Raw genomic sequence first — 14,263 nt, forward strand, 5'->3', positions numbered from 1 at the left:
TTTGGTTGGGCCTTTGCACAGATAGTTTTGCGCCGGATGGTCGGTATGGTCGTACTTATCCATGTTGCCTCATTATCATTACACCGTACAATCTTCGAAATGTGTACTTGGGACCATTGATCGAAGAGTTGTTGCAGTTGTGGCATGTGGGGAACGAACGCATGACAATGCCACGGACAACTCATTCATCATCCTGGTGGCTTTGATGTGGACTATGAACGATCTACCCGCCAATGGGATGGCGTCTGGGTGGAGTAGTGTCGGTGGTATGGGTTGTCCGGTTTGTATGGATGACATATGGGCATTCCATCTGCAGCACGGGACGAAGGCGTGCTACTTTGACTACCATAGATAGTTTCTCTCTGAGCACCATCCCTATTGAAGGAACAAGAAAGTCTTCACAAAGAATCGTGTAGAATATAAGGTTGCATGTCTAAAGCTGACAGGAGACCAGATCCTGGACAAGGTTGCAGATATTAGTCCTGTTGTTAAAATGCCGTTGACACTCCTTTCCGACTATGGTAGAGACCACAAGTGGACAAAGAAAGCATCTTTGGGAATCTTCCATACTGGGCAACGTACCTGATTCGACACAACCTTGATGTCATGTACATTGAGAAAAATATGTTTGACAATATATTCAACACAGTCATGGACATCAAGGAAAAGAGGAAGGATAATTTGAATGCCGCAGGGATTTGAAGATCATCTGTAATTTTCCAGAGCTTGAGTTAGATGAATGTAGACCGAATGTTATGCCTAAAGCAGTCTATACATGACAAAGGAGCAGAAGAGGAGGATATGTGAATGGACTGGTGGCCTTAAGTTTCCTGATGGCTATGCGTCTAACCTTGCCTGTTGCGTTGACATGACGAAATTACGGATGCATGACATGAAGAGCCACAACTGTCACGTATTCATGCAGAAATTAATCCCGATCGCCTTTCATGAGATGCTTCCCGAGCATGTATGGAGTGCATTAATGGAGGTTAGTCTTTTATTCCAAAGCATATGCTCGACCACGCTTGATGTTGCCAAGCTACATGAGTTAGAAAACAGTGTTGTCATCATACTATGCAACCTTGGGAAGGTATTTCTCCAGTTTTTTTCGACTCAATGGAACACCTCATTATTCACCTGCTGTGTGAAGCTCGCGTAGGGGGGTTAGTGCAATATAGGTAGATGTACTCGTTTGAAAGGTTCCTACGTGAGTTGAAGAAAAATATGAAAAATAAAGCACATGTGGAAACATCAATTGTCGAAGAAATTGGTTTGTTTTACTTTGAGATGTGCTATCCAAATGAAGCATGTCTCATAGAAATGATGAGCTCACGACTAGTGACGACGGAATCCAGGTGTCTATTTTCAACTACCCTGGTCAGACTAGTGGTGCCTCAAAGAAGAGATGGCTTAGTGGACCGAAATGACACATCATCGAGACGTACATTTTGACCAACTATGAATTAGTCACGCCATATTATGAGTAAGTTATTATTTTCAATATGCATATGTGTTAATTAGTTTATTCATGTATATATAATTTATCTAATTAATATATGCACAAATCATACTTGAACGAATTGTATCAACACCACTATTCGGCCGACCCAATTATTGATCGACTTGTATCAGCTGAGTTCAAGGATTAGTTCAAATGACGTGTAAGCTAATAGATTTTTTTTTTAATTTTTGAAAGTACGTTGTGTCCAAATTCAAAATATCTAGTTAATATATGAACGTGCAAGTACATTTCGAGTTGAAGTACACGGATAACGAGCTCCTAAAGTGTCATTATTGGGGTCCAAGTGCAGAAGTGACGTCGTTCCCTTGGTATTTTGTGAACGGGTACAACTTCCACACGGAACGTCACAACGCTGGCAAGTCAACCATGATTGTGGGTGTGTTTCAAGAGTTCATATATACAGATGAGGACAATGACTTCTATGGAATCATCAAAGAGATCATTCAATTGCATACCCATTGATTTTGAACTTGCACATCATTCTATTCAAGTGTCGTTGGATCGATCCAGTAAGAGGTATAAAGGTACATCCACGCTATCACCTTGTTGATGTAAACTTCAAAAAGGTATACCAAAAGAATAAGAAATTCATACTTGCACAACAAGCAGTACAAGTGTACTACATTGAGTGCCCAACTATGAAGAGGAACAAAGCGGATTGGATGGTTGTTTGCAAAACCAAGGCTCGGAGAGTTGTTGATGAGTCCAAGTGGACTGAGATCGCATATCAGCTGGAGGAAGTCGTACTAGTCCCTAAAGTTGCTATGGACAATCAATCGTACAATCCACGTTATCCCAATGATTTACAAAAAAAGAGTCATCTCAAAAATTCAGATTGGAAAGTACGATATCTTTACATCCGGGAACCAACTTATACCAATGTTAGATATATATATATGTATATACAAAAATATATGTCCATTAAATCATATCAGAAGGTATGATTTTAAATCACGTGGTCTGATTTAGAAATACTCCATCTTGAATTACTATTACGTTTCAAGAACTATATGTTGGAATTCATATACCCAATAAGGCTACAACTTGGCCGAATAGATTCTTTTATAAGTGTGATCATATTTGACGTTTTAATCTTAATTTTGATGACCAATTAACCCATGCAGTTCAACATTGTAAGATGATAGTTACATGAATGTAATACTAACATTTATGAATATACAAATTTATTGTATACTGCGTACATGTATCAATGTGAAATATAAATTTTTGTTTTTCTTAATATACTTCAATTATATAGTTTCCCTACAATGAATTGTTTTTACAGCATTAAATCATCTAAAACGACATTATTTTAAAACAATTTCAACAAAAACAATTAATTATTTGGAACACTCTTTGTAACGACTTTTGTTACGGCAATGAACAAAATAGTATTGTATCTATATTTTATAATACCTCTTGCAACGACTTCTTAAACGGCTACATACACCGCATAATTGTAACGACCTTTGTGACGACTTTTCAATTATTGTAACTCTCTTTATAACAATTTGTAGAAAAGCTATGGCCGTTCTAAAAATTATATACATATATATACACAATATTTGGCTGATTTTTCTTTTTTCCTTCTTCTTCTTCCCTATTTTCTCTCTCACTCTCTCTTCATGCCGCCAGCCCCCTTGTCCCACCTTCGCCGCCTACCCCATCACTGTCGCCAGCCCCCCCTGCCCCCCCCCCCTTCTCTCTCTCTCTCCCCCTACCCCCCTCCCCTACCCCCACCACCGTCATCAACCGCCCTCACCACCAGGTAATAGTTTTCTATATTTTTTATATTCTTTTATGAGATTTCTTTTAAAATTTGTATAATTATTGTGTAATTTTTATAATATTTGTATAATTGTTGTGTAATTTTATAAATTTTTTCATTTCTCTGTAATTTTAGAAATTTTTAATACATTTATGGAATTTTTAAATTTTGGAAGAAATTATGTAATTTTGAAAAAAATTGCGAAATTTTACAAAAACAGGTAAAAAAATTTCCATTTCGGCAATTTTAAAAAAGTTTCAGAAATTTTATAAAAATTTTAGAAAATTTTCATACTTTCTTAATTTTTTTTATATTCTGTAATTTTAAAACAATTTCAGAAAAAATCATAATTTGTAAATTTTATTTGAATTTCTGTAATTTTAATAATTTTTTAGAAATTTTTCATAATTTTCTAATTTTTTTTTATTTTTTGTAATTTTAAAAACTTTTCAGAAAATTTCCATTATTTCTGATTTTTTTATTTTGTATAATTTTAAAAAAATTGGAAATTGTTCATAATTTTTGATTTTTTTTGGGATTTTTTGTAATTTGTTTAATTTCGTTAATTTTAGAAAAAAATATGGACCTGAATGCAATTTGTAGAAAAAAATATGCATTTTAGGCAATGATATAACACAATGTAAGTTTAGGATAAGGTTGGACCTTGATGTAATTTTTAGGGAAAAAAATCAATCTTAATGTAATTTTAGGTGAAATTTGGACCTTAATATAATTTTATGCAAAATTTGGACCTAAATACAATATTAAGGAAAATTATGCATTTTAGGAAAGAATTGGACATTAATGTAATATTAGGCGAAATTTGGACCTAAATGCAATGTCTAGGAGAATTATGTATTAGATGGAAAAAATTGAACATTAATGTAATTTTACACAAAATTAGACCTTATTGCAATTTAAAGGTGTATTATGTTTTTTTGAAAAAAAAAATGGACCTTAATGTAATTTTAGACAAACCTTAGAACTTAATGCAATTAGTAGAAAATATTCGCACCTTTATCTAATTAAATGCAATTTTTAAGAAATTAATCAATGGACCTTAATGCCAATTCTAGGAAAGTAATGGAATTTAATGAATTTTTTATAAATGTTTTAAGGAAAAAATTAGGACCTTAATACGGTTTTTAGTATAAATTTGAAATTTAGTGCAAATTTTAGAAATTTTACAAAAAAATATATTTTTATCAATAAATAAAATATAATTATTTGTTTTTAATGTTAATAATTTTTTAAATTGTAGATAATGATGATTGGTGCTCCGCCTCCCCGAGGACGAGGCCGTGGTCAAGCCCGCAGCCATAACCCTCCGGCCCTCCTTGGGATGAGCCAGTAGATGCGCCCCCAACCCCTCATCCTCGGAGGTTGTGTCCCAAGCCCCGTCGATTCATGCAGACTCTCCCGTAGTGGGGTCAGATGCGGCGGGACCCAACAATTCAAAGGCCCCTGCCTGGCCATGGGATCCAAAGCCACCAGAGCCACTACATCCCCCAGTGGTCCAAAGGCATTACATCAGCCTCCCTACAATCAATGTTGCGGTCAAAGGGTATTATCTGCATCCCTAGGCCAATATATCACAGATCACACAAGAGCACCAGTTATTCTGGTTCCAAGAACTGACGGTAAGAATAATATTATTTAATTTTAAATAATATTTATATTTTTTTAATTTATCAAATTTGCAGATGTCGTATTGGTGGGACTGCACGATGAGTCGGTATTCAAACTCGTCAAGTTACAAGCGGGGAAGTTCCTGCAGAAGCGGTTTGCTGACGCCCGAAACCAGTTGGCTCCACCATTGTGGCTGGCCGAGGAGATCTGTTGCCAGCTCCTAGAGTTCTTGTCGAGCCCAGAGGTCCAAACACCATCGGTCGAAACTAAGGTCAATCGGGCAACCAACCCGGAAGCAATTGCGACCGTCTATCTAGGGGGTCGTCATCCATTGGGGAGCACAAGCACAAGATGGTAAGTATTTTAACACACATTAGTAATTTTATTTAATTTTTTATATTTCTAATCATTTTTTAAAATAATTTTCAGCAGGAGACACAACTCGGACACTCAAGTCATTCAGATAGAGGTGTTCGAGAAGGTCTACAAGAAGAAGGAGGACGACCAGTGGAGCGGCCCAAGGGCGATGGAGGTTGCGGTAAGTAATTAAAGTAACTGACATAATTTGTTCTTTTAATTTAAATATTTTTTTAATCTAATTATTTCACATGTTCGTAGGAGATGTTCTTGAGGATGATGAAGGAATGCTAGAGACAACACAACAACAATGAAGAACCTCCATTGTCATCTCAAGGCTTCGTGGCCCTGAACAAGTAGCAGATTTGGATGTCAGCAGATGGCAGTAGGAAGAGAGGCCGAGTATTCGGTCTCAACTTCGAGGCCCACCACTCAGTTGTTGGATCATTAGCCCAGCCGTTCGACTGCTCCATCGCCCTCGCCGCCACAGCCGCAATGCCCCGTCCCAGAAAATCAGGTATTGGCCCTTGAACACTACATTAGAAACATCAATCCCAATTGGCCCAATCATCTAGCTCCCAAGCCTCCAGCTGATACTCGGCATTCGACAGCGACGACCAACAACGACGAACACGCGGCCACAGGGGATAATAATTTAGATTAGGATTTGTTTTGCTTTTTTTCAAAATACAATTTTAAAACAATATATTTATTTTTGTTAAATTATTATTTTTTTGTTATATTATGTGTTTTTTATGTAAATTCATTTATTTAATTTTACAAAAGTAAATATTAAAATATATTAAATAAAATGAATATCAAAATATTTTAAATAAATAATTATTTTTGTAACTGCATTTGTAATGGCTTTAGTAATACACCAAGAACAAATAAAATCATCAAGCCGTACTGTGCCAAAAACAGTCATCAATTTCGAACTTCGCCATTCCAAAAATCGTTATAAAAGCAATGAAAAAAGCAGTAACAAATGCAATGCAAAAATAGATACAATATAATTCAAAATCGCTGTATAGAGTATTAAAAAACCTGATTTAAGTATCCAGCAAAGCCATACCTAAATGTGTTAAAAGGCCGTTACAATAACATTTAGATCAAATTCTACCGAGTCGTTACAAGAGTAGTTCTAATTTTTTTCATGTGACTAGATTTGTAATGATCATTAGAGTCCGATATAAAGACCGTTACAAATTGTAACGGTTTTCTATCAAGCCATTACAAATAGTTTGTAATCCCCATTTAGTCGCGGTAGGGCTGGCCATTACAAAAGCAGTTATAAACTAAAAAAACCATTTCAAATTAATAAAATGGCCATTACGAAAGCCGTTCCAATACAATAATTTTTTTTGTAATGATGCGCTTAGAGTACAACGCTCTAGACATGTAATGTCGGATTCAAGTACCGATTGCACGAGGCCATCACCAGACTCTGGTGAAACGAAAATAAGTGGATCATAGGAAGTGCAAACTCCTGATGATGCAAGTGATAGGATCGCATTTTGTGCTTATTTCATATAATATTTTAGCCTATTTTGTGACCAAATGCTCCTAATTAAATATTATTTTGCAGTATTAGGACAAAAGAATTGGAAAATGAAGAAAAGCACCAAAATGGAAATTCAAACAAGACTCAAACTCAATTTTTGGCAAGAGTTTGGAGTTGCTTGGACTACCTCTGATGAAGGAAGAATTTAACTAGGATTATAATTTTATCTCTATAAGTCTTTTAGTTCAACTAGAAATCTACTTCTAATCCTAGTAGAACTAGGTATCTAGCTACTATAAATAGGTGATGTAATTCACTTTAAGAGACAACTTTTGAACTCTTTTATTTCTCTACGTTTTTATGATATTTTCTTACTTTGCTTTTCATGCGTTCTTCCATGAGCATGTCTAGCTAGTTTTCTTATTCCGGTTGAAGACTTGGTGAATGCTTAAATCCAACGAGTTGTGAGATCTAATTTATGCTTTCTATTTTTATTCATATTGGTATTTGTGTTGTTCTCTGTGCTTTTATTACAAATAATCTGATTCATTGTCAAGAATATTTGCCTAGCCAATTGAACTTGCAAATCCGTAATTGTTTGTTTAGTTCAATAACTAGTGCTAACACAACATAATTGATTATGTAGAAGTTTTCGATTATGTTGTGGGGAATGCACAATCTAACTTAAATAAATCGTCGTAGGAATTTATTGGTTAGAATTGCGCCTTTCTAATTCTTAATGCTGTTGGTAAATTAAATCTTGAGAACGTTCCCAAGGTTGTTTACTGATTAGGGATTTAGTGAATGGATGTTCCTTGATTATCCACAAGGTAAGGAAAGGTGATGTTGTTAGGTCGTACCAATGGCCATAACCAATTTATCAGTTATGAATAATTGTTATCTTTACATCTATGATCAACCGTGGAATTAAGTGTGATCCTATCTTTAACTGGAATAGTCTTCTCTTATATTTATCTCTTCTAATTTTATTAGCTTTTTAGTTTTATTCTTCTTCACAATCAAAACTCTTCCTAATTATTTTCGTTTTTGAAGGAATTAATTTAAAACCAATCTCTGTGGATTCGACCCTACTCACACATCTACAAAAGTGTTCGTAGGAATTATTTTTGGTGGATTCGACACCCATCAAATTTTGGTGCCGTTGCCGGGGATTGGTGTCTTTAAATTAATTTCTTTTTCTTGTTACTTGGTTTTATGTCACGTTCTTCTCGTACAGGTGAACTTGAATTTGATCCAGAGATCGAGAAAACCGCTCGTAGACTTCGAAAAGAAACCAAGTGACATAAGGAAAAGGCTTCTATTTCTTCCAAACCACCAACAGATTCTGAGTTAGACGTGTCCACGTCTAACGACTCTAAAGACGAAGTCATGGCCCATAATCCCAAACGAACGATCAAAGAGATGACTTCGCTTGACTTAAATCAACAACCACTCTGCATTGAATATCCTAATTTAGATGTTGATTTTGAACTTAAATTCGGTCTCATCCACTTACTTCCCATTTTTCGTGGCCTTGCAGGTGAAGACCCACACAAACACCTCAAGGAATTTCATGTGGTCTATTCCGGCATGAGACCTCAAGGAGTCACCGAAGAACAAGTCAAGCTAAGAGCTTTTCCATTCTCATTGGGCGATAAAGCAAAAGATTGGCTCTACTTCTTACCTTCGGGATTTATTGTTAGTTGGAACGAGCTCAAGAAACTATTTCTTGAGAACTACTTCCCCGCTTCAAGGACTACAAACATCCGGAAGGAAATAAGTGGAATACGCCAATTCTCCGGTGAAAGTTTCTATGAGTATTGGGGAAGATTCAAACAATTGGTGGAGAGTTGCCCTCATCACCAAATTCCCGACCATCTTCTAATTCAATATTTTTATGAAGGATTGTCTGAGGCAAATAGAAGCTTGGTGGATGCAGCTAGTGGAGGTGCTTTGTATGACAAAACTCCTACCGAAGCACGCAAACTAATCACAACCATGGCGGCTAATAATCAACAATTCGGTAATAGAAACGACAACCCCCCACAAAGGGTAAACGAGGTAAGTACTTCTCTTGATGAACGTTTAGATAAACTTACTTCTCTTGTTGAAAAATTTATAGGGCGAAGCATTCAACAAGCCAAAGCTTGTGGGATATGTACATCTTCGGGACATTACACCGACGCTTGTCCTACACTTCACGAAGAATCAACCGAACATGGCTGACGCCGTTGGTAGATTTTCTGGGCAACAACAAAGGAGATATGACCCATTTTTCAATACCTATAACCCCGGATGGAGAGATCACCAAAATTTGAGGTATGGCAATCAACCTCAAAACTTTCAAAGGGTTCCACACCAATAACCACCACCACCACCTCAAGCCAATCCCAATAATGGTATGCCTCTGGAAGATATAGTGAAGACACTCACCTTGAGCACCCAACAATTCCAACAAGAAACCCGCTCGAGCATACAAAATTTGGAATCCCAAATGAGCCAACTAGCCTCCTCCGTTAGCCGTTTGGAGTCTCAAGGTAAGTTTCCTTCCCAAACTATTATTAATCCTAAGCAAAATGCTAGTGCTATTGTTTTACGCAGTGGAAAAGAGCTACAGTCCGAAATTAGCATTAAGCATGGAGACGCACAACAAGGCACAATAGAGGAAGAGCTTGAAAAATCCAAACAAACCAACAATGACATTCCTAAGGCATTAGTGACAAAACCACCCTTCCTGGAAAGGTTTGCTAAGGGTAAAAAAGAAGGAGAAGAGAGGGAAATCTTCGAAACTTTCCGTAAAGTGGAGGTAAACATTCCATTACTTGACGCAATTAAACAAATACCCTGCTATGCCAAATTTCTCAAAGAACTATGCACCAACAAAGGAAAGTTGAAAGGCAATGAAAGGGTAAGTATGGGGGAGAATGTGTCCGCAATTCTCCAACAAAAACTACCCCCCAAATGCAAAGACCCTGGTATGTTTTCTATCCCTTGTAAAATTGGTTTAATAGGTTTTAAGAGAGCCATGTGTGATTTGGGTGCTTCTATAAATGTCATGCCTCTTACTATCTTTAAATCTTTGAATGTTGGTCCATTAAAAGAAACGGGTGTTGTGATTCAACTTGCTGATCGTTCTATTGTTTATCTTGAAGGAGTCCTTGAAGATGTTTTAGTAGAAGTTAATGAATAGGTTTTTCCTGCTGATTTCTTTGTGATAGATATGAGGGAAGATAACTCCCCCAATTCTACATCTATTTTGTTAGGAAGGCCATTTCTTAAAACCGCTAGAACAAAAATTCATGTCCACAATGGTACTCTCACTATGGAATTTGATGGTGAAATCATAAGATTTAATATATATGAATCCATGCGATATCCTAGTGATGTACCTACTACTTTCTTTTTGGATGCACTTGACCCTGTTGTGCAGGAATTGACAAATTATGATAATGAAGACCACGCCAAGTTAGTGCTAGAAAGGAGCCTCACACCCACACAAGTGCAACTTTTGGAGGACTTTATAGCACTCGATCCAAACATAGGAGAAAGCGTCTTCGAATTTGAAGCCCTTCCACCTTTACCCTCCAATCTTGCTTTCATTGAGTTGCCACAATCTCATACTAAACTTGTCCCTTCTATCTTGCAGGCACCTACTTTGGAGTTGAAGGAATTACCCAAGCATCTAAAGTATGCCTTCTTAGGAGAAAACGACACTCTACCGGTGATCATCTCTAGCAAGCTTTCCTCCTTAGAAGAGGAGAAATTAATCCGTGTGCTTCGAGAGTTCCGAGAGGCCATTGGTTGGACCATAGCCGACATCAAGGGGCTAAGCCCTTCTACGTGCATGCATAGGATTCTACTTGAAGAATGAGCCAAACCATCACGAGAGGCACAACGTCGATTGAACCCGCCTATGATGGAAATGGTAAAGAAAGAAATCTTAAAACTTCTTGATGCAGGTATAATCTTTACTATTTCTGACAGTGAATGGATAAGTCCTACTCAAGTTGTGCCTAAGAAAACGGGTATCACTGTGGTTGAAAATTCTTTTGGAAATTTGATACCCACTCGTGTTCAAAATGGTTGGCGTGTATGTATTGATTATAGAAAACTCAATGCATCCACTAGAAAGGATCATTTTCCACTTCCTTTTATTGATCAAATGTTAGAAAGGTTAGCTGGGCGTTCTCATTATTGTTGTCTTGATGGCTACTCAGGTTTTCATCAAATACCTGTAGCACCAGCCGACCAAGACAAAACAACCTTCACGTGCCCCTTCGGCACATTTGCCTATCGACGAATGCCCTTCGGTTTATGCAATGCACCCGCCACATTCCAAAGATGTATGGTAAGCATTTTTTCTGACTATGTGGAACAATTCATAGAGGTATTCATGGATGATTTTACTGTTTATGGAAATTCTTTCAATGATTGTTTGGAAAAATTGACTAAAGTTCTTGAAAGATGCATAGAGAAGAACCTTGTGCTTAATTATGAAAAGTGTCATTTTATGGTTGATCAAGGTTTGATTTTGGGGCATATCGTATCTTCTAAAGGAATAGAAGTCGATCCTTACCCCGCTAGTGTGCGGGAGATTCGCTCTTTTCTTGGTCATGCAGGATTTTATAGACGGTTCATTAAGGATTTCTCCAAGATAACTCAACCCCTGTGCAAGTTGTTGCAAAAGGATGAGACCTTCGTGTTTGATGAAGCATGCAAACTGGCATTCGACAAGTTGAAAGATTCTTTGACCTCCGCACCAATAATTCAACCTCCAAATTGGAAACTACCATTTGAGGTCATGTGTGATGCAAGCAACCATGCTATTGGGGCCGTTCTAGGCCAACGAGTTGGAAAGGACCCTCATGTCATCTACTACGCTTCAAGGATGTTAGACAACACTCAAAGCAATTACACCACCACGGAAAAAGAACTATTAGCTGTTTTCTTTGCTTTAGAAAAGTTTCGTTCTTATTTTCTTGGTACTAAAGTGATTGTTTATTCTGATCATGCAGCACTTAGGTACCTCTTGTCAAAAAAAGACGCAAAACCAAGGCTCATACGGTGGATACTCTTACTACAAGAGTTTGACTTAACCATTAAGGACAAAAAGGGGGCGGAAAATCTCGTTGCCGACCATCTTAGTCGATTAATAATCGACGGACATTCACCCCCTTTAAAAGATGAATTCCCGGATGAACAACTCCTCGCCACACAAGGAATAATCCCATGGTACGCTGATCTAGTAAATTTCCTTGCTACTAATGCTATGCCTAATGATTTGTCTAGAGCAAAAAGAGAAAAATTTAGAAGTAATGCAAAGTACTATGTGTGGGATGATCCACATTTGTGGAAGTATTGCTCAGATCAAATCATAAGGAGGTGCGTACCCAAATCCGAAGTTACATCTATTCTTGAATTCTGTCACTCTCATGCTTGTGGGGGACATTTTGGGCCTAAACGAACAGCATTGAAAGTGTTAGAATGTGGTTTATTTTGGTCAAATTTGTTTAAGGATTCCTATCTATTCTGCAAATCTTGTAAGAATTGCCAAATGACGGGAAATCTCGATCCCCGTGATCAAATGCCCCTAACGTCCATATTTGTGTGTGAAATCTTTGATGTATGGGGAATTGATTTATGGGACCATTTCCCTCATCCTTTGGTAAATCTTACATCATTCTTGGGGTAGATTATGTATCTAAGTGGATTGAAGCAAAAGCCACACATACGGATGATGCTAAAACTGTCATAGATTTTGTGAAGACTAACATCTTTTCTCGGTATGGGATGCCTAGAGCCATCATTAGTGATCGAGGGACTCACTTTTGCAATAAGATGGTAAGTGCTTTGTTCAAAAAGTACAATGTAACTCATCGAGTCTCCACTGCCTACCACCCGCAAACAAATGGTCAAGCCGAAGTCTCCAATCGTGAGATCAAGTCCATACTTGAAAAGACGGTCAATCCCAATCGCTAGGATTGGAGCGTTCGCTTGGATGATGCGTTATGGGCTTACCGCACTGCATACAAGACTCCAATAGGTATGTCCCCGTACCGTTTAGTTTTTGGTAAACCTTATCATCTTCCTGTTGAACTTGAACATAGGGCTTTTTGGGCAATCAAACAACTCAACATGACGATGGATGAGACGGGGTGTCAAAGAAAATTGCAACTCCAAGAGCTTCAGGAAATTCGAAATGACGCTTACGAAAACTCAAGGATCTATAAAGACAAGACTAAAATTTTCCATGATCAAGCCATCTCAAGAAAAATCTTTGTTGTTGGGCAAAAAGTGCTGCTTTTTCATTCCAAACTTAAACTTTTTCCGGGTAAGCTGCGTTCTCGTTGGATTGGACCTTTTGTTGTGACTCATATTTTTCCTCATGATGCAGTTGAAATCAAAAGTCCAACCACTCAAAAAGTGTTCAAGGTGAACGGACATAGGCTTAAACCGTTCTACGAAGATTTTCAATCAACTTTAGTAGACAAAATACAACTCATGGAACCCACCATCACCTAGAAACACCATCCCGTCTAGCCAAAGACGTTAAAGAAAGGCGCTTCTTGGGAGGCAACCCATGTCCTTTTTCTTTTTCTCAATTATTTATTTCTCTCTCATCTAACCTCTTGTGAATGTTGTGATACCACTAAAATCGATTTTTGCAGGTCAAAAGGTATGAGCATCCACAAGGGACTCTCCCTCTCATTTAAGGTCTCACAATTCTCGAGCTCCCGCAGTTCCACCACCTACCCCCGAATCACTAAGGACGCTCTCTTTCTCCCTTTCTCTTATTTTATCGTCCTAAATATGCATGCTAACCACATTGGGGACAATGTGGAATTAAGTGGGGGGAGGGTGTTTTGATTGCTTTGATAGAAAATGAGTCTTGGTGGATTAATTATTTTGATTGATGCTTGCTACCCCTTCCATATTTGTTGAAGCAAATATTATTTTATCTTGTCCTCACACTAGCTTTATGATCAAAGACTTAGGCTAATCAAGTAATAATTTGGTAAGGTGTGATAAGGATGTGCATCTAATGACTCCTGACAACTTACGGTTAAGAACTTATTTTTGCAAATGGTGATTTAATTTGAAAATTGAATGTGGAAAATTGGTGGACATAACCTACCTAGAGAGGAATTTTGAGCCTATACACTCATAAAAATCTACAATTTTTCTTTTCTCGAGAGATAATGCTTCATGATTTTGTCTTCCTAGAACTTGCTTTGAACCATATCGAGGCCACATCTTTATGCATACACTTGAAAATGATAAAGACACTAGGATAAAAACCCCTTTAGCTTAAAAAGACCACCTACATACAAATCCCCTTAGTAAGCCCATTTGAGCCTTATAAGCCTTAATTCCTTGTTATGCAACCCTATGTATAAACAAACTCTACCGTCTTTTTATTATCCTTGTTTGGCCCTTCCAAGGACTAGTAGAGCGTCAAGGAAACAAAGATGTATTCTAAGTA

General features: G+C 37.4%; 1 protein-coding gene and 1 pseudogene across 2 annotated transcripts; both read left to right on the plus strand.

Annotated features, from left to right (window-relative positions):
- The first annotated feature begins 4,555 nt into the window (after positions 1–4,555).
- On the plus strand, positions 4,556–5,946 carry LOC148787150 (uncharacterized). 2 transcript variants are annotated; one of them, XM_088884170.1, is made up of 4 exons: positions 4,556–4,854; positions 4,994–5,273; positions 5,349–5,457; positions 5,538–5,946. In XM_088884170.1, the coding sequence occupies exons 1-4, from the start codon at positions 4,725–4,727 to the stop codon at positions 5,568–5,570; spliced, it is 552 nt and encodes a 183-aa protein (XP_088740296.1). In that variant the 5' UTR covers positions 4,556–4,724; the 3' UTR covers positions 5,571–5,946. The 2 variants fall into 2 exon arrangements, with proteins under 2 accessions (XP_088740296.1, XP_088740297.1); XM_088884171.1 differs by having other exon boundaries at positions 5,352–5,457.
- Positions 5,947–8,169: 2,223 nt separating this feature from the next.
- LOC148787151 (uncharacterized) overlaps positions 8,170–14,263 on the plus strand; it is a 31,377-nt pseudogene continuing 25,283 nt past the window's right edge.

The sequence above is a fragment of the Sesamum indicum genome, linkage group LG8 (assembly GCF_026168435.1).
Source record: "Sesamum indicum cultivar Baizhima isolate 11 linkage group LG8, ASM2616843v1, whole genome shotgun sequence".
Classification (NCBI taxonomy): Eukaryota; Viridiplantae; Streptophyta; class Magnoliopsida; order Lamiales; family Pedaliaceae; genus Sesamum; species Sesamum indicum.

Excerpts from the sequence above, each read along its gene's own strand:
- LOC148787150 (XM_088884170.1), top strand. The coding sequence starts at position 4,725 with ATGCGGCGGGACCCAACAATTCAAAGGCCCCTGCCTGGCCATGGGATC. Across the intron at positions 5,274-5,348 it reads GGGAGCACAAGCACAAGATG|CAGGAGACACAACTCGGACA; the intron begins GTAAGTATTTTA and ends AATAATTTTCAG. Across the intron at positions 5,458-5,537 it reads CAAGGGCGATGGAGGTTGCG|GAGATGTTCTTGAGGATGAT; the intron begins GTAAGTAATTAA and ends ACATGTTCGTAG.